Source organism: Diaporthe citri (assembly GCF_014595645.1).
Source record: "Diaporthe citri strain NFHF-8-4 chromosome Unknown scaffold_1, whole genome shotgun sequence".
NCBI classification, from domain to species: Eukaryota; Fungi; Ascomycota; class Sordariomycetes; order Diaporthales; family Diaporthaceae; genus Diaporthe; species Diaporthe citri.
The window spans coordinates 10,967,410-10,989,336 of NW_025064846.1; the positions used below are offsets into that span (position 1 = coordinate 10,967,410).

The window sequence follows — 21,927 nt, forward strand, 5'->3', positions numbered from 1 at the left end:
TGTCAAGGCATGTGGTGTCCGCCCAAGGTGGAGGACCAGCCACGTAGGCAGCGAACAGGTAGCCTATTCGAGTCATGGAATCTCTTAATCACCCGGCACCACGCCTTGAGCTTGGTGATCATGGAGGAAATGCAGCAGGTGTTCTCAGAGACTGTAGAGCGGCAGCGTCACCGAAATTCCGAGCGCCAGGCTGGGCCCAATCGGCTCTGCTCGCCCGACATACCCACATGGTTTTTAAGTTCTGCAGCCCTCGTGCTTGGGGCAAGGGGTTGCAGGAGATTCATGGGTGTAGCTGTTGGCTGGGCTGGCTCGAGACCCAGTGGAAGTCATTGCCCTTGCCACCATGAACCCATCTTTGTGCGTCGCTGTCCCTGGTCACCATGCAACAAATCTAGACGACCTGCAGTTGCCACCGGCTGCCACCAGGGCTGATCGTTCAGCATCCTTGTGACAGTTTAATCACCTCGAGAGAGAGGACGATGGGGATGGCCCGGTTTCTTGCTGCTTGGAGAGGTTGGAGAAATTCGCGTACAAAGAATCCAGGGCAGGAACCCTCCGACGTTGGTAATAAGCCGGCGGGCAGGAAGACCGACAGAAGGAAAGAGCCGAGAAAGAAAGAACAGACCGACAGTGTGAGGAAGGAGCACCGCACAGACCCCTTATGGGCATTGATAGGTAGTCCTCAGCCTCTCAGCCCTTCAGCACAAACTTAGACAGAACACCAACTAGAAACTGAATACAACCCTCTTATTGCAAAACCCCTTAACAACTTAGCTTAAATAACGGGAATTAAACGCCAGCCAGTAACCACTATAAACATAGCTTCGTTTAATAAAACAACGAAAGCATTACTATAAATTTACTATTAATTTCCCACTGCTTGCTTTGCTCTCATATAACTATCTAAATACTCATTTATCTAAACTATTTAATTATATAACTCCATAAGACTTTATAGCTAAACTTAAATAATTATATACTTAATAGCTCTTACGATTTCATTACCTATCCAAGTTTCCATATATTATAAAGATTTAAAATAATAAGCTTAAATATGCTTATTTCTTACAGCCTACCTTTAATGAAAACGATCCAATTCCCTAAGGTAAGATTTATTAGCCGCAGAATTAATTAATAAAGCGAAAAAGCCTTTTTGCATTTCTTGCTCACTAGTAGGCGCTCTTACCACTTAAATTCCCTTTAGCATTTAATCCCTAAGTTACTTCTTTAATTAACTAAACGCCGCTTCTTAATAATTCATTATATGCATTAACCAAAATGCAATCTCCTTAAATACTTAAGCATTACTAAATAATTAATTTGCTAAGTTTGCCATTATCCTTAAAAGTTTTCCTTAAAAATATACCACCTATATTAATATATAATTAATACCTTAGCTCTCCCTTGCATTTAAAAAGGAATAATAAAATGGAATTAATAAACCCTAAATCTAATAAGGACAATATAGCACTACTTATGGCTAAAAACGCTGCTAACCTTATTATATAAGCAATAGCATAGCTCCATAACCAATAAAACCAAAATTTTGCATATTTAATCGCCATAGCATTTGCAAATGCATTAGTCCCCTAAGTTTATATTTAAGCTAAGCCTATATAAAATAGCGTTAATAAATATTCTAGCATTTAACCAATAAATATTAGCTATTTCTGCCCTTATAAGCACGTTAATTTAAGCATTTAGTTTAATAAAAAGATTACAAAGTATTTTAATATTTTTTATTTTATTAAGCGTTTAAAGCATATTAAATAAATTCATTTTACAAACAATATTTATTAAGTTTAGTCTTAATATTTCTTAAAAAATGCACTTAAATAATACTCTCATGTCTTAACTAATAATAATTGCTAGCTACTTAAAATAGCAATAATTTAAGCAATTTATAATAAGTTAAAATTGCATTTCATTAAGTCCTTCTTAAATGCTATAGCCAATTTTAAAATAAATTATTTATTTCTCTATTAAGTTATAAAAGAACGGGACATTACTTTATTTCTTTAAACTATTATTATAAACATAAAAGCTTGCAATATAAAGCTTTTTACATAACTAATTACTATATTTAAATTACTTACTTTTAAGATTAAGTTTAAACTTTAAAAACTTAATAAAGCAATAATATTAAAAAGCTTTTTAAATAATATTTAAAACTATAAAAGTATAATTCTTAATTTAGCTTAATAATAATATTTATTTACTTAAAACATTATCCATTTTTATTAACTTACACCCGCCTATAAAGGCAAGTTAAATATCCCCTATGCCTTATAATATCTACCTTTGCAGCCCCAATAATAATAATTATAACAACGCTTTTAAGCATAGCTACCCTAAGCTCTTTTATAATATAATTAACTATATATAGCTAACTAAACCCAGAATTAATTTTAACTACCAGCCTAATTAATTAATTAAGGCTAAATTTAAAATGCTAAATATAATTAACCTTAGCTGCCACTAAATTAATACGCTGCATGGCGTTAATAATAAGATAAATAGTAATAACCCGCTTAATAATAGCCATAGCAAAGAAATCGCTAATAACCGCTCATCCCAAAGAATCATCGCCTACCCGCCCTGCAAGCCCCATCCGCCAGTAAATCATATCAACAAAATCAACCCTATTAAGCCTATTATAGCAAGTTTATAAACTTTATAAAGCAACCCAATATGCCCACATATTAACCACCTTTAATTAAGAAAGTCCCAAATAAAGAGTTCTTTATAAATATAGCTGCTAAGGCTTTTAACTATCCCTTTAAGGAAGCGTTTTCCATTAATAACCATAATAACTACCTAAACATTACCTTTTTCAGTATATTAGCATTATTACCATTTATTTACCGCTATTGCATTAAGCATTTTTATAGTAATAACTTATTAATAAATTATATTTATTCCGCCTATTTTAAAAAGCCTTAACCCTAATAAAAATAAATATTAACGGCTTTCACAGCTAAAACAAAGACTTCTAGCCCATAAAATGATTAAGGCTTAAATAATGCATTAAAAAATGCCTTAAAGCGGTTAGCAAAAAACTAAAAAGCCCTAATATTTTATTAAATACTATAAGGGGCGTAAAGATAATTTAATTGCTAATAAGGGTTAACTTAAAACTTAGGATAAGATTTAATTTTCGCTCTTAAACTTATTTATATCTTTTTATTTAATTATTATTTGAATTATTATTAAATATTTATAGCGATACTAGCTGTAATTAAATAATAGCAAATAAATAATAATTATAATAAAATTATCCCTTCTTGCCAATTTATAAATATGCATTTCCATTATAATTATATAAACTTAAAATAAAAATTTATAAATTATATAATTATATACTTATGCCATTATAATTCCTAGAAAAGCATATTAATTGCAAAACCTTAGCAATTACTTTATTTACTTATAAAGTCTTTATAATTAAAGATTTAAAGGCTAATATGCTTATTAATATAAACGCTATAAGATTAAAGGGCTTTAACATTATTAATTTAAAGGAATATATTAATATTAACTCTTGCTACATTTAAATTCCCATGAAAACGAAAAATCATAGCTGCTTAATTAAGGCTAAAATACTTATCATGCAATATATTATTATACTACCTAAATTAGCTATTTATCTCTTTATTAAACATTGCCTATATATTAATAATATTTAAAACTTAATGTTTACTTTTATATCAACTTAATTTAATGCTTATGCTTTCCTTATAAATATCTATTTAGCTTACATTATTATTAAAAATAAAATAAATAAGCTTATTATTATACTTAATAAAACATTTATTAAATACCTATGCTCTTTAAACCCATAATACCAAATTCATACTATTAATAAAGACAATAAAGCTATATTTACAACCTTTTATAAATCCTTAAATTCCTAATATTTAAAGATAATGCCGTTAAATAACTTTTAAATGCATACCTTAATAAGCATTAATATATTTTCCAACCTAAACCCTATTAATTAAGATAAGCTTTTACATTTCCTTAATAAAAATGCAAACATCTTTAAAAACAAGAGTTAAACCAAAGCTTCATAAGATAAATAGCTTAAGATTTACCTTAAATAAAACTAATAAAACATAATTTTAAAAAAATATAAAATTTACTTTATAACCTTAAAAAACGCTAAGGTTATTAATAAAACTTTAAACAAACTGTAAATTATTAAAAAAATCAAATAAATAACTTAATTCATTCCCTTTTCTTTCCCTATATTTATTATTTAGCAAATAATGCTAAATAATACCTAAAAAGATTGCATAATTATTAATATTCAAGAACTAAACCATATATTAATCCTTAATGCATACCCTATAAAAAACTAAAACCAAATTCTTTTAAAAATCATAAATGCAAAATACATTACAATTCTCAACGCCACCACCTTCTTTTACTAATAGCAAATCCATCCCAAATCTTAATAAATATTTACTATTACAATAACTTATAAATAATTTATATTTAACTATACTATTATAAGATATCATAACAGCCCAACCTATATATAATAATAAATAAATCAGCTCCTTAAAGATATACCCGCTAAAGCCTATACCAATAATATAATTATTACTATTAATAGCTCCTTATAAAATTATATTAATAATATTTATTTAATTTTCAATTAACTATAATAAAAGAATATTTTAATAAGCTTAAAAAAATCTTATTTTATAATACTAATAGCTATTATACTTAGCTATTATATTAACTCTTTTAACCTTTCCATAATTAAAAAATGCTTAAAGGCTATTAAAGCCTTGGAATTTCCTTATTTATTAAAGGATTTAAAATACTTTATTAGCCTTGCAAGCTATATAAGATATAACATTCTATATTTTATAATAAAGATTAAGCCTTTTAAATAGTAAAAAATAAATCTTTATTAATTAAATGCCTTAATAAAGTTAAAGGGTAAAATAACTTAAGAAAATTAAATAAAATGAATTATATTTATCCTACTTAGCAATGTAAAAAAAGCTACCTTTAACACTATAAAACAAAACCTAATTAAGTTTACATTTATTATATATTTTAATTTAAAAAGGCATTTATTTATTAATTTTAATATATTTATATTTAAAATTAAAATATAAGTTTATTATATAGCAAACTTAGCTGCGGGTAAACTTATAAAAAATAACCATATTATTATATACCTGCTGCAAACTTTAATTAAAATAATTACATACCTTAGCCGCACTTTATCCTCCGCAAAACGCTAATATTAAGCTATGGAAATAAAACTTTTTAATTATATATAAGTATTTAAAAAATATTAATACTAAATTAACATTACTAAGCACTATCCTATAATTTACATAAACTACTTAGCAATCCTTACCTTTTTTAAATAACTTAATATTATTAACTTTATTATAGCCTTAATAAATAATAAGAAATTAATTTATATCCTTAAATATATTAGCGCTTTTAAAATTAATTTATTATATAAATTAAAAAGAAAAAATATTATGTTAAATGCATTATTATATTTATTATTATTAAATATAGCGCCATTAACTAAAGATAATAAACTAAATATTTTCTTAAATAATTAAAATAAACATTAATTATTTTTCTTGGAAATATGCTTAATAGCCCTTGCAATATCTTTAAAATTAAATTTATAAAATAAAAATATATATATTAAAATATCTCTTAACTTTTGCAAGTACCTTTAAGATAGCTATTAAATAAATCCTTAATAAGTAAAAATTTTAAACATAATATAGTGAAATAATGCTTTTTATAAAAATAAAGCCATTCTTTTATTTAAAATTTGCTTTAGCTTTATTTAAAAAACATTAAATAAAAACAAAACTCCTTATCTTTATATTCCTTAATTATATATAATTAAAATCTTAAAATTTGCTTATGTTAATAACCATCATAATTATACTTAATTCAGTAAATTCCTCTGCCCCTTTTATATTAAAAGACTGCATTTTAAACTACATAAATTTATCCACTACTATCCCAATTATTAAGTCTTTAAAATTAAAAGATATAAGGCTTATAAAAGCTTGCAATCACTGCTTAGCCCACCATATTTATACTATTAAATTATAATAAACTTTATCCTTAAACTTTCCTTAATAAAAGGCTATAATTATATCCTCTTAATAATTTATAAATTCTTAAAAAACTTATTGTTAATGCTTAAAAAATCAATATAAAAAGCTATAAAATAAGCCTCCTCTTTGCTATAATACTTACTTTAAAGTAACTAAGGCTATTTAAAAGTTATCCTCTTAAATTAAAACCCTAAATTCTTATTAAGCATTTAATTATTAATATAGAAATTATTTAAAATAAAGCTGCTTTACATAACTATATATCATTTATAAATCAATAGCCAATTAAAAAAGATGGTATAAACTATTAAATTTATACTTCGCTACTTTATTCACGGCCTTAATAATCCGCGAAAATAATTAAATACTTTGCCATAAATACAATTTAAATACTATAATAGCAAATCCTAAGCAATTAAAACTTCTTTAAATGAAATTATTAAAGGCTTTACCCTAAATAACATTCTAAATATTATTATAAACTAAGTACTTTATTAACTGCTAAACCTTCCTTAAAACCATATTTATATATATAACGCCCTTACACTTATGGCGATAATGATAAAGGCACACTTTAATAAATAATATCTTGCATAATTCTTTAAAATCAAAGCATAAGTACTACTTTAACTACATAAAGAATATGGAATTCCACAAAATATTAGCCATAAATATAAACCATAATATATAGGCCCTTTTAAAATCATAAAAAAGATCAACCATTCTATATACTAACTTAACTTTCCGCGCATATAAAAGTTAAAGCATAATATCATTTCCATTAACTACTTTAAGCCGTACCCTTTAAATCCATTCAATCAAAACATACCTTAAATTAAACCCATTTAAATTAAAAATCACGCAAAGCGCATAATTAACCAACAATACTTAAAATTAAAAAATATAAAATATCTTATTAAATATATTAAACTAAAACCTAAATTTTAAAAATAAATAACCTTATTATAATTAAGACCCAATGTATAATCATTACTTAATAAATTCACCCATAAATAACTATTTATTATAAACTTAATATAATAACTACCATTAATAATTATTACCAATAACTACTATCAATAACTACCATAATAACTCATAACAATATTTACCTAAAAACTTTAAACAAAAAAATAGGATAAAAACAGCATTACTTAAAGCATAATTTTTAATTCTTTCTCATAAACTACAAACTTCTTCCTCTTTCTTATTCCATTCATCTTTATTCAATAAACAATACACTTAAAATAACCTTATAATCCAAGCCCATTACCAATAATAATGGCAAAAGAAGATAAAAGCAAAAAACTATTCAAAAATCAGCTTAAACGGCGCAAATTTAAAGCAAAGCGCTAAGCTATAAATCTTTTTTAAAATCCAAAGCCCTAAATCAAAAACATTAATAACATTATACGCTAAAATAACTAAGTTAACTTAATAATTACTGCAAGAAACTTATATAATACACTATAAACAATTCTTAATTCCAATAATATTAAAATCAACATACTTAATAAGGCTATAAATCTCCTTACCCTTATTTACTTAATGCAAAAGTAGGAATATAATAAAAAGCTCCCATAATTTATTAAAAAATATAAAAAAAATAAATATAAATAATAAACATATATTTATAATAAACTATAAGATATTACTAATGGAAAATTTAATTAATACCTTTTTTATATAAATATAAAGATAAACATATTAATTAAAAAAGCCCTAACCCTGCTATATTCTTTATAATACTTATTTAACATAGCAAATTATAATACTTCTTCTTCTTAAGCTAAATCCTAATTTAAATTTAAAGAATTCTTAAGTAAAAGCAATTTTAATAAAAACACTAAAGCCGCTAAATCTATCCGCAATAAAATTAAAGAAAACCTACTTAAAAAACCACTTCCCCTTAGCAATTACTCCTCCAATAGCAATTTCATCATCCTTATTATATTATCCTAAATTAAAAAATATAATTTATTAAAAAAAACCAATTAAAAAAAATTTAATACAACGCCTATAATAAGTTTATAATACAACTTAAAGAAAACAAAGTTTAATATATCCCTGCAACCCATTATATTTACAACTAAGAACTTAACAACCTTTTAATTAACGCAACCTTCCATACCCATAATAAAATACGCTAATACCAATTCATATTCCCTATTAATAGCGCCCCCGCCTTTAACGAAATAGCAAAAATATAAGCAATACAAAACAAAAAACGCTAAATTTACCGCTAAAGTTAATAAATAGCAAGCCCAAATCGCAAAATTATAATTAAAAAACACTAAAATAAAGATTTAGCAAAATACACTCTAAATGCAACTTAACCTTAGCACTGCATATATTACCAGCTTAAAAAACCAATTAGCTAAGAAAAATAAATAAATCAATACCCTAAAAGGCAATCACTATACCCTATTTATCAAAATAATTATAAATAAATTTAATGCCTTCCTCGCTATTTAAAATATTATAAATATTATTATTAAATCACTTAATAATAAACATACTTTTAAATTAAAAGTTTTCACTAATAACTTTAAATTAAATAAAGATGCAAAAGCAGCTAATTATAAGAAATATAATAAATTACGGGATAAACCTTAAAATAACTTTAACGCTTTAAAGGACGGAAATAAAGACTATAAGGAAAATGGAGATAATTTAGGCTTAATGCTTTGCCCAAAAGACAAAACACAAGATAACTAATCTATTAAACGCACCTCTTAGAATTATTTATTAGCGGTAAGGGCGCCGCTATTTTTTTTTTAAAGGGGGCAAATTATAAGAAAGGAGTACCGCATAAACCCCTTATGGGCATTAATAGGTAGTCCTCGGCCTCTCAGCCCTTTAGCATAAACTTAGACAGAATACCAACCAGAAACCAAATACAACCCTCTTATTGCAGAACCCCCTGACAGACAGTGACAACTCGGCCCCCAAGGCACGGACCAAGCGCTAGAAGTGTTCTAGAAAACGGCCCGCCAGCGCGGCCCCTGCCTGCCCTGGTGCTCCCAGGACGAGGGAGGGGTCCCTTGCGTGGGAGCACCAAACTCTCTTCAACCGGGATGATGAATTCCACCCTCCAGCCACCGAGCAGGCGTTGGAGACACAGGACGAAGCAACAAGTCGTACCCGGAGACTGCACTTCTGCTCCCTCTGCTTTTAAAAAGCGCGCCCTGAATAGAAATGGCCAATCTAGCCTGTCTGGATTGGACGGCCTGTAGCAATCGGTGGGGACCTTGGTCGAAGCACCCGGACTGGCCCGTAACCGTGGTCCCGACTCCCGTTGGCATTCAGACGCTTCTGCTGGTGTGTGCCCGATGCTCGTACAGATATGGCAAATTCACAAGCAAAACTGATACATGGAGAATTGTATAGCAAGACTCCAACTAGTGGGAGCTTACGCCCAGGGACCACAGTCTTGCGACCTGCTTGATATTTGTTGCCAGACAGCGAGGAGCCTGAGATGAAGACCGCAGCCAGCAGAGCTCGAAGGAAAAAAAGGCTCAGGGTCTTGCAGGCTCATGGCCACAGCGCACCCGGGGCAGGGACCAGCTTGCTCACCGACATTTGAGACCCTTCGCTTTCCCTAAAACGCACATTCGCAAAAGAGGGGTCCAATGAAGCTCAAATTGACAGGGCAGGCAGATGTCGGGGTGTCCTTCCGTCTTTTTTTCCTCTCTCGCTTTCTCGTCGCCGGGAGGGAGTCTGTGATGGTCTCGCGTCGGCACTCAAGGCAGTCAGATGTGTCGACTGATCTACCGAGTCTACGGCAGCTCTTATGCACGTCTGCTTATTATTTCCCGAGGCCCTTATCTGGGTACGACCGTGACAGGAGATACTCCAGATAGTCTGCGTGCTGTGCTGTACGAGGGAGGCACAGGCGGCCGGGATCCCACGCACGTCAGCCCAATCGCAGCTCAACCTGCCCTAGTGGGCTTAGCCACACCCGGCACTTGCAGCTCTGCTTCTTCTGTGCTTCCACGTCTCTTCTCGCCGGGCCTTGCATCCTTCCAGGCCTTCTAGCACGCCTTCTAGAAGCCCACCGGCCTGGGTTCCTTGGGGTCCCTTGGGGTCCCTTGGGGGTCAATCGGGCCATTGGGCCACCAACAGGGCCGCCTGTGCTGCCTGGGTAGGCTCGCTAAGCTTTGCTTTTGGCTTTCAGTGCAACCCGCCCTGCTCGGTCGTCATGCGCTCCGAGCTTCTGGGGGGCCCGGCCCTGCAGTCCCACGGGTCGAGCTCAGGCAACCGTCCAACGACATGGCTGGCATCCCAGCAGCAGACCCAGCCGTTGTTGGAGACGTTGCGCCAGGCCACCCAGATGTCAGGGCGCGCATGTTCAGCTGTTGCGTGCGGGAGTGGGTGGGAGCTGGAGTGGGAGAGCAAGTGGGAAAGAGAGACAGGGACTTACCCACAAGCACAGACCCGATCCCACTTGCCCACACACACCAGTTCATGGGAGAGAAGGTGGTGTAGTCAATGGGAAAGAGCGACACACACACACGCACACACAGACAGACTCCTGTAGACCGTACAATCTGGATAGGTAGTCAAGGTTCACCGGTGGGGTATCATCCAGCTAGGAGGGTTTGTTTTTCCCTCGCACACCTTCTCCCGCGTCTGCTCTGCTCTATGCTGCTTTGCTCTGCTCTGCTCGTGTCTACCGTACCCCGATCTATTCTCGCGTCTGCTTCTTTCCCGTCCTTCCCCTCCTCCCCCAATCGCCTCTCCTGCCTGTCTGGCTTCCAGCTTCGAACCGAGGACCGACTCTGAAACATAGGGAAGACTCCTCAGCAGAATCTGGGCGACACCTCCTCTTCGATCCCTGGAGTGATCTCAACTGGTAGCTGAGGTGATCTGGTCTGGTCTGATCTGGTTTGATCCGAGCTACAGTCTTGCGCCTGTTGCTTGTCATCCGTCTGGGGCCCAGCACCGTGGAGACCGTTACCGCCATTACAACCCACCGCCAACATCCTGCCCCGGTCCTCAAAACACCAGACCACTTCTTCCCAGGAGCTGGTGGCAAAAAGACTCCTATTCCCTCGATCTCAGATCTTCAACTGCAACCGCCACTCTACATCGCTGGCGTGCCTCAATCGACTTCCCATCCAAGGAAGGCAGCACTCGGCCGCCTCGCGCGCAGCTGCGCAACCCCTGCTATCGTCCTCTACCTCTCCGTCCCCCACCGCTCCCGTCAAGTCGCGATTCGACTGCGACAGGCCGTGTTGCTGGAAAGCTTGATCGCGCGCCCAGTTAGGACAGCGCACAGTAGCTGAGAGCTTGGGAAGCTGCATTTCGAAGAAGTGCGCTTTCAGCCGTCACGCGACAGGCGACAGGCAACACGCAAAGCCGCAGACAGCTTGGGGGCTTCTTGTTGTTTCATGCAGCCTACCCACCGCGCCTTTCTGTGTCTGTGTGTCTGAGAAGGGCTTCTTCCTATTCCTAGCTCTGAGACAAGCACCTGGACAAGGGTCCCCAAAGATTGAAAGAATCCCAGGAGAACATCTACCCAGCTGTCTCTGCAGCACCGCATTTCCTTCGTGGACAAGCCAACTGGTATCTCTGATTCCCTTTGCCCGTCAATCAAGCAAGGGTGGAGAGGGCACCGACAGCCTGGCGTTCCCGGCCCCACGTCTCATCAGAACACAGACACAGACACAGCTCAGGCACAGGCACGCTCCCGCGAAACACAGCAACGTCAAATCGGCCGTCTGAGCGCAAGAGAGACATCAACGCAACCCAACCAAAGCAGGCCAAACCCAACCCAACCTGACAAGCCCCAGAACACCCCAGAGAGCCGGCCTTGCTAACGCCAATCGGTTCGGTTCGAGCGCGTGCATGCAGCTGCTGGGCAAGCTCCCACTGCCCACTGGCAACCGCCCGCTCACCCCTCGCCTCGGCCATCCTACCTTATCGCTTACTAGCCCGTCGATCGCCGTCGCAGTTGCACCACACACATAGTCTACACATACACACACATACCTTGTCCATTCTGGTCCTGTGACACCTCGAGCTTGAGACTGCCCTCCTCTTCCTCCACAACAACCACCATCGCCAGCTCCACATTCTCGGCTACATGCGCTTCTCTGCTCGCAAATAATTCTTCCCTCCAGCCTCCAGTCCTCTGCTCGTCCTGCAACCCCGCGGCGGTTTCCGACGAGACTGGCAGCTAGGCACGCGTCATTGCTCCCGTGAGCTCGTTACCCACAAGCATCCCTTGCGTTTTTAAGCTAGGCCCGCCCAACGGCGCCTTCTGTACGTTTCAAACAACCCAGTTCGAACTTAGCTCCTTTCCCCACGAGGTTTAGGTAGCTCTCGGCCCGAGAGGCCTGAGGTCTGAGCATTGGATGCTGACCAGACCTCCGATCATAGGGCCCAACACGCCGTGGAGCTCGAGGTCCAGACAGCCAGAGCCAACCAGCGCCTTCTGTACCCAATACTCCGTTCCGAGACCTTGTCAACGTTCCACGACAGGCCGAGCCTAAGTTGCGCGTACGGCCGGAGTCTTTTTTCCTCCTTCGGCTCAGTGGCTCTTGGTCTGTACCATCACCCCGGAGGCAGTCAACACCGCTGAGCGCGCAGCTCTCTGGTGGGCCTCCCAACACACTCAGCTGTGGTACAACCACCTACACTTCCCCACCGTCCTTCGAGTCGATCACACGAGACTGCGAAAACGTCGATTCTTCCCTTTGACGGCTTGCGCGCCCGGCGTCGGTGCTGAGGTCCCAGCAAATACCCAGAACAGGTCTTGCTAGGCATGAATTGGGCCCACGGACACCAATTCGATAATACAGCCGGGAACAGGACAAGCACGCGAGCTACTTCGTTCCTCACGATCAAATACGGGGGAGCAGGCGGGTACAGAGCGCAGCAACTCTCCAAGACCCGATTTGAGAATTACACAATCCTTCGCATGGAAGCGCTACCCGGCCGTACATCTGGTCAAAGCGGTGGAAGGAAGCTACACGTCCCCACGAGGCTGGTCTGAGCTCGGAGGAGACAAGAGACCAAGCTTTCGTCATGAGACGTAGTCGAGTCTCGACCCCTCCGCCATCGCCCTACAGGGCGCTGGCACACCATCATGCTCAAAATGGCCAGCAACTTTCGGGCTCCGTGTCGTCCATGATCAGGTCGTTCAACGTCGAGACCAACCCCAGTCGGCCGATCCGCCCATCGCCTCTCGCAGCAAGCACAATTCGCGATATGCCACTCGACCTAGTGGATCGGATAAGGTCCTTTCCCTTGTTCAGGTCTGCCCCAGACGAGTTCCTCGCCGCCATCGGCAAGCACCTGCGGCCACAGGTACATGCGGCCCATGATGTCATTCTCACCGAGGGAGACGACGCCAGGTCAATGTACTGGCTGGTGCGCGGTGTCGTGGCGGTCACTTCGCGGGACGGCGAAGCGGTCTACGCAGAGCTCAAGGCTGGTGCCTTCTTCGGCGAGATCGGTGTCCTGATGAAAATACCTCGCACGGCCACGATTGTTGCGCGAACGAAATGTATGCTGGTTGTTCTCAAGAAGGAGGATCTCCACGCAGAGCTTCCAATGTTCCCAGACATGGAGAAGGCGATCCTTCAGGAAGCGCAGGAAAGGCTGGAGATCTTGAAGAAGAAACAGCGTGAGCGGGGGATGAGGCCCGCCCGCAAGACCGGCACAGTCAGTCGCGATGTTGTCCCGGGCGAAGTGAGGACTGGTGACGCTGGGGTCATCAAAGAGGGCGCGGTTGTCAACTCCAAGAAGCGGAAATCTCCCAGCCCTGGGGTAATCGAAGATCCGTCTATCGGGGGCAGTGCCCTTGGGAGCGGGTATGTCGACGTGCGGACCACTTTGAAAGAGCTGCCGCTGTTTTCTGAGCTGCCCGGAGATGTACTTCACTTTCTTGGCCTCAGCGCGCAACCGGTCTCCTACCCTCCCTTTACGGACATTGTGCGGCAGGGAACAGCTGGTCACGAGATATACTTTATCGTACGAGGCGAGGCTGAGGTGGTCCGCGAAGCAACCGGAGACAACAATTCTAAGCGTATGACGAGGTCTTCAATGCTGAGGCCGAGGTTAAAAGCCGGCCAGTACTTCGGAGAAGTGGCCAGCTTGGGGTTGGCCTCGGGTCGCACGGCGACAGTACGATCCATCACCTCAGTCGAGTGCCTCATGATCGGCGGCGAGGCTCTCGCGGAGCTTTGGAAGAAGTGCCCTCCCGAGATACGTTCGCAGGTCGAGGAGACGGCGCGAAATAGGTATCCCAAAGCAGATTTGGATGTCGAGATGAAAGACGCCGACGAGAAGGAGCAGCCAGACGAGGTCGATCCGTCAACACCGACGAAGGAAATACTTCCTTCAGTTACATTCAATACCCCTCAACCAAGTCCACCTACTACGAACGAGCAGCAGGATACCACAAGGACATACACTGACCCGGACCCATATCTCAGTGTGGATATGGAGAACTTGAGAAATAGGAGGCGCAATTCACTCGCTCCGCCCACGCCAGCACAAACGGATGCTTCCACTTCACCCGGCGTCAACGGGGTCAGGTCGTCCCAGACTCTTGAGAGCAGCCCGCTAAAGCTCTACTCCATGTCTGCGCCAAATACCCCACCAGAGAACGATCAAGCGGCACCATCGTCAAAACGGCAGAGAACCCTGACTCACCGACCGGCGTCCCTGCAGAACCTGCAAAAGATTGCGCTTCCGGACGACATCCTCGTCATGGTCTTCAATCAGCTCAATATCGTGGAGCTCCTGCGTCTCCGGCTGGTCTGTTCGCACTGGCGACGGCTCTTGACAATTTCTGACAAGCTCTGCAAAAATGTCGACCTTTCGCCCCATAACCGGTATGTCACGGACTGGGCACTGGCAAACGTTCTTGGCCCATTCATAAGCAATCGATCCGAGATGGTTGACATATCCAACTGCTACCACGTTACGGACGAGGGCTTCCAGGCATTCTGGAAACTCTGTGGCAAGAATGTCAAGTCCTGGCGTATGCGGTCAGTTTGGGATGTCAGCGCTGGCCAAATCCTCGAAATGAGCGAGAACTCCAAGGAGCTTGAGGAAGTCGACTGGAGCAACTGTCGCAAGGTTGGCGACAACCTTCTCGCCCGGGTAGTGGGCTGGGTTGTGCCAGAGCCACCACCTGAGCGCAAGAATGTGGTGATCGCCAGCTCGGGCGCTCCGGGAAAGAGGAGCTCAAAGATGCAAGTCATGCACTGGCAGCAGCATCCTAATGCGCCACCACCAGGCACCGTCATAGGATGTCCAAAGCTCAAGCATCTTACTCTTTCATACTGCAAACACATTACCGACCGATCCATGGCCCATCTGGCCGCGCACGCCTCTTCTCGCCTCGAGTCACTCTCGCTCACGCGCTGCACCTCCATCTCCGATGCAGGCTTTCAATCGTGGGCACCCTTCCGTTTCCCTAACCTAACACGCCTATGCCTGGCCGACTGCACCTACCTCTCGGACAATGCGATCGTCGCACTGGTCAACTCGGCCAAGCAGCTCACGCACCTCGATCTGTCCTTCTGTTGCGCACTGTCGGACACGGCCACGGAGGTTGTCGCCCTGGGGCTGCCACTGCTCCGCGAGCTGCGCCTTGCCTTCTGCGGCAGCGCTGTGTCCGACGCGTCGCTGGGCTGCATCGCGCTGCATCTGAACGAGCTGCGCGGCCTGAGCGTGCGGGGCTGCGTGCGAGTCACGGGGGTGGGCATCGAGAACGTACTCGAGGGCTGCAGCCGCACCGAGTGGATTGACGTGTCGCAATGCAAGAACCTGGGTGCGTGGCTTGCGGGCGGCGGCATCACGCGGTGGGGCTTCGACGAGCGCGGGCCTGGCAGGTGGCTGCCCATGAGCGTTGTCCGGGGCGTGCCCGGGCAGCGAACCGTGAACCCGGCGCTGCTGATGAACAACAACATGAATGTGCCGCGGCCACAAACCCCCGTCAACGGGGGCAGCGCCAACGGAAATGGACCCGGGCTCGCGCCGAGCCCCTTCGGGAGCCCCGGCGGGGGCATGAATATGGGCATGGGCTTCGGCGGCGGCGGAGTTGGTGGCCCCGGCCCAATGATGAAGCCGGTCGTGCCTCCCCAGGGCATGAGAAACCGACGGCAGAGGAAGCCGATCCGGTTCATTGTTGAAAAGGGGGCTGGTGGGTTGAGATGAACCTGCTGGGGCTGAGCCAGGCTGCTCTTCCCCCTCCTTTCCTTTATTTTTACGCTTGCACATGCACATACGGATCGGACTTTTCAAACGACGACAGACGAATCAGGACACTGCGGATGTACAATATTTACTGTAAGTCGTTGAGAACACTAAGGGCGGGGTATTTGTTGTTTTGGGGATATTGAGGCATTGCCATTGTCATCATCATTACCATCATATCACTTGCATCACAAACGGCGCTAGGGGGGAGTCGAGGTGTTCAAGAACAACAGTCAAGCAAAAGTCATGGTATACGGCACGACTTGAGGCCCTTCTGGCCTCACACGATGACGCGTCCCGGGCTCGAGTCCGTCCGTCTTCCCTAGTTTTACCTTCTTTTTTTTTCTTTTCTTTCTTTTTATCTCTGTGGAGTTGAGACCAGCATTTGTCACTAGTTACCGGGGTGCATGGATGGATGGTGAGGCAGGCTCTCTTTGACCACGCGCTCTCACACACAGACATACTCACATACATACATACACATGCTCCTATGTGCCTCCTCTGGATATTAGCATTTTTGGAATAGGGATTTAGACGGAGTATGATAATAGGATTGATCATCTTAATCTCGCAGCTTGAGGCTCACATCTCCTGTCCAAAACTCACTCGCTTGCTCGCTGAAGGGCGGTGGCACATCACTTGCACAGTAGATCTCGCCCTATATTCGAGGAAACGTGCATCTGCTCCCTTTACTTTTCATGGTCTGGAGGCCGCAGTAAATGTCCTCCAGTTCCATCTCGCCCGAGCGCATCTATCTCGTCTGCCCAGGCGGCCTCTGCCAGAGCACATGGTTTTCAACTGAGGTATTGCTCGTTCGCCATGGCAGTCCATGCACAAGGCACAAACAAAGCATATGCTGTCAAAAAACCACCCAGACATAACTGTCACCCCGGTGCCCAACTCAACCCCTGCTTATTTCCAACCCCATGTGCCCGGGTGACGACATAGACACTCCTGGCCGGACGCTCGAGAGGGGGGTGGCACAAATCCCCGGCTTGCTCTACCAGACCTAGGTCAGGTTGAAGAGGCGCGAGAAGGCAGAGAGAAAGAGAGGTAGGTGGCGGGGGGGGGGGGCAGCTGGTGATGTATCAGACATACAGACTGACACGCATGGAAGGGACGGGCCCTCTCCAGAACTCAAAAGGAAGAGAAAACATAGGGGCTGTTGCTGGGAACCAACTACCGAGCCTGAACAGGCGAGCCTGGGCACGAGGACCTAGGTCTCTTGGATGCTACGGCACATGCTCACTGTGTGAAACACACACTCACAGAGACGCAGGTGAAGGGCTGTCCCATCTCCATCCTGTTATCACCCATTTGACCGATCTCAGTCAAGGTCAAAATCCGGGGCAAGATGTGGTTGTTCTTCGATCTCGCGTTGAGCTTACGCATAGATCTGGGTACAAACACGTCGGCAATCTCACTAGCACGGGCAGGGCACTGGTCTTATCCTGAATTTTGCTCCATTATTCTGCGGTGGCAAAAGAATTGAAATCCATGTCTTCTTCGCTACTATGCTTAGGGGACAGTATGCCCCACAGCAGCCACAGGCCCCACGTTTGTAAACAAGTGGTGGATGGTACGAGATTATAGATGGGCATACCATTGCAAGCGCAATGGTGTATTTACATGCCTGAAAAAGAAAAATCTATACAGCAAAATTTGGGGTAGGGCTCCCAGCATTTCCGCCCGAAAGCATTGAAGCTGACAAGTCAGCCGACCAAGGTCGTCCCTCCTCGTACAATCATGATACATGGTTGTTGAGTGTAGGGTATGTCGAGAGCTCCCGTGTTGCACACCGCAACATCTTGTACACATGATACCTGATATCAGGTTCTCATCACCAACACCCTTCCACGATCCACAGGATCCTCCTACTCTGTATGGTCCCCGAAAATTCTCTTTGTATAGTACAATGCCGTTTCAAAACGCCGACGCTGAAGCAAGCACATACACGCACACGCGACACAGGAGGCAGTCCCCAACAGCTGTCTAGGTCTCATAGACCGTAATGGTTGTCACCTCGACAGGCTGGTGGGTAACTTGCCTCCCATCAGGGAGTCACAGCTTCTTGGAGGCCCAGCCAAGCTGCTCATTCTCGCCATCGAAGACGACAAAAGCGGCCTTGAGGGCAACATCGCCGAAAATGGCGAAGCCGATGCCGCTGTCGTCCTGGATACCGCCATAGCAGCTGCTGTTGGCGCTGTCAACGGGGGCGTAGTTGATGTAGCTGCCAGGAACGGTAACGGTGGCCTTGCCGACGCCGAAGCTGAAGTCCGGAAGGTCGGTGTCGCAGGGGAACACATAACCGCCGTTGACTCTGTCGTAGCTGGAAGTCTTGATAGCGGAATAGTAAGCGTTGACGACGTCGGTGGGGAGAAGCATCAGGGTGGTGCCAGTGTCGGCGATGCCGGTGATGGCGTCTGCCGTGTAGGCGCTGGAGCCAACCTGGTAGCCGGTCGTGTTGAAGGTCCAGAAACCGTCGGAGCTGTCGACGGGAATGTACTCGATGTCGCCCGTGTAAGCGGTCTCGTCGATGAAGCCGAAGTTGTAAGTGCCGGCTGCGGGTGGGTTAGAAAGATTTCGCATGGTAAGCACTAGGTATTGACTTACGCTCTCCAGCCTTCAGGTCAGCAGTGAAGAGATATTTGTCGAGCGAGGCTCTGGCAGCCTCGAAGAATGTCTTCTGCTTCTTGGGTGAAACAGTGTTCAGCTTGCCGAAGGCCAGACCGAGCAGACCATCGATGTCTTCATCGGCCGTGAATTCGGCGGAGACATCGGTCGCCGCCTCAACAGCCATAGGGTAGACAGACAGGCCGCCAACGGTCACGTTGTCGTAATAGACGTCTCCGCTGGAGGAGCTGCCGTCACCGTAGCTGATGTCCCAAGTCGATCCCTGGACCTTGGAGCTGGTGTTGGAAGCACCGGGGTTGTACACCTCCTGTCCGTCGATGTCGCTGGCAGGAGTAGCGGATGAGTAGACCCACAAGTCGGCAGAGCCCGTGTCAAAGTCGAGCATGAGCGTCTGAGGGGGCGAGCCGATCTGAACAGGGGTGAGGTACTCGACGTCGTACTCCTCCGGGGTAGCAGGCGCGGATCCAGTGGCCCTCTTGTCCTTGATGGGAAGGTTGGGGAGACGAACGCCTTGGAGCTCGGACTGGATCTTGTTGCGGATGCGGGAGACGGCGTTGGATAAGTCGTCGGGGATGGCGGCGCCATACTTCAGTAAGGCCTGTTTAAGTCGCAGGGCTCCCTTCTGGCCCTTGCCGGTGTGCCTAACGTTGCGCACCTGCTTCAGCGAGGCGGTGCCCGAGATTGTGCTCGAGATCGGGACCGGCACCCTAGGAGGAATAGTCGGGGAAGCCGAGGCGACGTCGAGAACGGCCATGGTAGCCGCAAGGAATGCGGCGAAAGAGGTTGTTGGCTGCATTTTGACTCGAGATATTACTGCTCAAGCAGTATCCACAGTACGAGATGGGTGAGACGGAAGGGGACAAGCCGATAATAAAGCGAACAAATATTAAGATATCGAAGAGAGCGAGAGCGAGAAAAGCGAAGCAGCTTCGAGGAACGACCGTAGCGACCCTGAAGCGAGAGAAGTAAGAAAGGCAAAGAGCGACGAGAGTGTACTTCCAAGTAAATATTGATATTTGGGGTCTCTGGAGAAGGGAAAGATCGGGGCAAAGAGCGTGACGGGCGGCTCAACTCCTTTTTAATATGAAGATGATCAGAGTGGGCTGGGCCAATCCGGTAAGGAGCCACCACAGAGGAGGAAGCGAAGTCACCGTACTGTAATGCAGTGGATCATCATCGGGTGCCCACATATGATGTTCGGGGTACCCAGGCACTGCCAGGCTAGAAAAGGCTTGGGCCAGGACCACTTGGGCCGCTCAAGCGCACGTGAGCGAGATTGTGTCTTCCCCGGGTAGGACGGGTTCGACAAGGGCGACTACAGAGCCACGCACGACGGGCCAGGTGCCACGAGGTGTCTCCCGATGAAGCCTGAGCCGCCACTGGCAGCAGGAGACGCGGTACGCTGTAGCGCATAATTCGCTCCGAGGTACAGTAGTATACCGCAGCATGCGCAGGTCAGGGGTTGACGGGACGGATGGGGTTGACGTGAGGGCTGTGTGGTTCGGATGACGTTGGGCGAGGGCGCAAGAGTCAAGCAAGCCATCTACCTGGTTTGTCGTCCGATGTTGGTTGGATGTGTTTCCTCGGGGCCGCCTACTTGGCGCAATATGGACGGAAACATGCTGGCATGTCGTCGGCGGACGTATGCAGGTTGTTGCAGGTTTGCGGCTGCAAGACGGCAGGGCATAGCGCGTGTTTGAAACAAGCCAACACCAGCAGACAGGGGCAGAATCTGCAGGGCAGGTGGGCGGCTGGGTAGGCGCAGCTCAATGCGGTGGAGGTTGCCCAAAGCAGCAGTCATCAACAGGAGCAAGACGAATCAGACCTCGACGCCGAGAAGGACAGGTGGGGACTGGCAGGACGGCGTGCCAGCCTTCAGGGGTTGGACCATTGATGAGGGAGCAACAGAGCCGTCGTCGCAGGACAGGAGGGACGGGCTGAGAGGCTCTGGCCCAGACAGGCAATGGAGAGTCTGATATCGGCAAACCAGGGTTGATGGGGCGCTATGCCCTTGGCGGACTTGGCAGGGTGATCCTCTCACTTCAGAGAAATAAGCTTAGCCGACGGTCCTCGCAGTGGACGATCCCCGAGATGCGAGCATGCAGAATGCGATGCAGATGCCAATCGACTGGCTGGCACACGAGCTCCAGTAGCTTTGGTAATGGTCCTGCCTGGATGAGCGGCTGGCTGTGAGACGGCGACGGCGACGGCGGGCAACGGACAGTGGCTGGCAACGGTTCGAGCAGCCGTTGACCAGCCAAGCATTGCGTGACTGCGAATTGGTGGGGGTCCCGTTTTCTGATCTGTAGTAGCAAGGCCGTCGATCTCTGTTTGGTTGGCTGGCGGCCGTCGTGCTGTCGTGAAAGCGCATTTCGTGCCACGCTTAGGCACATTGGCCAACTTGCCTCGTGCCTTCAGCCGAACCCCTGAATCCTCCGGGTGCCGACATTGGATGCCACAGCAGCTAGATTGCAGCTCTGTCAGCTTTGTCTGCCAAGGCCATGGCCAAGAGAGCAATCAGGTCAGGGCACAGGTAGGGGACGCGGCAAGACGGCAAGGCACCTCGAACAACTCAACAAGGTGAGGTCGATCAAATTGCAGCCGGCCACACAGCCAGACAACGGGACAGCAGCAGGCCAAGTCGGGCAAGCAACCGAAGCTTTGGCGACGAGAGTTCTAGCTTCTGGGCGGCTGCTTGGTTTGACTGCAAAACGCACTGCGGACGTGATCAAGGAGAGAGGTCAGTAGGGCGGGGAGAAGAACGACGACGATGACGACCAAGACGGAGAACGGCCTGAGCTTGAGCTTGAGCTTGAATGCTTGTCGAACCCCCAGGCAAGGGCCGTTTTCCGGCCATCCTTCCTCTTGCAAAGCAGTCACTCTTGACGGAAGGAGTAGGCGCCCTGGGCTGAGAAGGCAGGAAATCAGTTGGGGCGTCGCAATGTACCTAGGTACCTAGGTACCT

At 44.2% G+C, this 21,927-nt stretch overlaps 2 protein-coding genes across 2 annotated transcripts; one reads left to right on the forward strand and one right to left on the reverse strand.

Annotated features, from left to right (window-relative positions):
- Positions 1-13,145: 13,145 nt before the first annotated feature.
- Positions 13,146-16,289, forward strand: INS49_002865 (uncharacterized protein; the record flags this gene model as incomplete). Its single annotated transcript, XM_043163666.1, has 1 exon — positions 13,146-16,289. One exon carries the CDS (start codon positions 13,146-13,148, stop codon positions 16,287-16,289), a length of 3,144 nt encoding a protein of 1,047 aa, XP_043032172.1.
- Positions 16,290-18,389: 2,100 nt separating this feature from the next.
- On the reverse strand, positions 18,390-19,758 carry INS49_002866 (uncharacterized protein; the record flags this gene model as incomplete). Its single annotated transcript, XM_043163667.1, has 2 exons — positions 18,390-18,889; positions 18,942-19,758. The coding sequence occupies 2 exons, from the start codon at positions 19,756-19,758 to the stop codon at positions 18,390-18,392; spliced, it is 1,317 nt and encodes a 438-aa protein (XP_043032173.1).
- Positions 19,759-21,927: the final 2,169 nt, after the last annotated feature.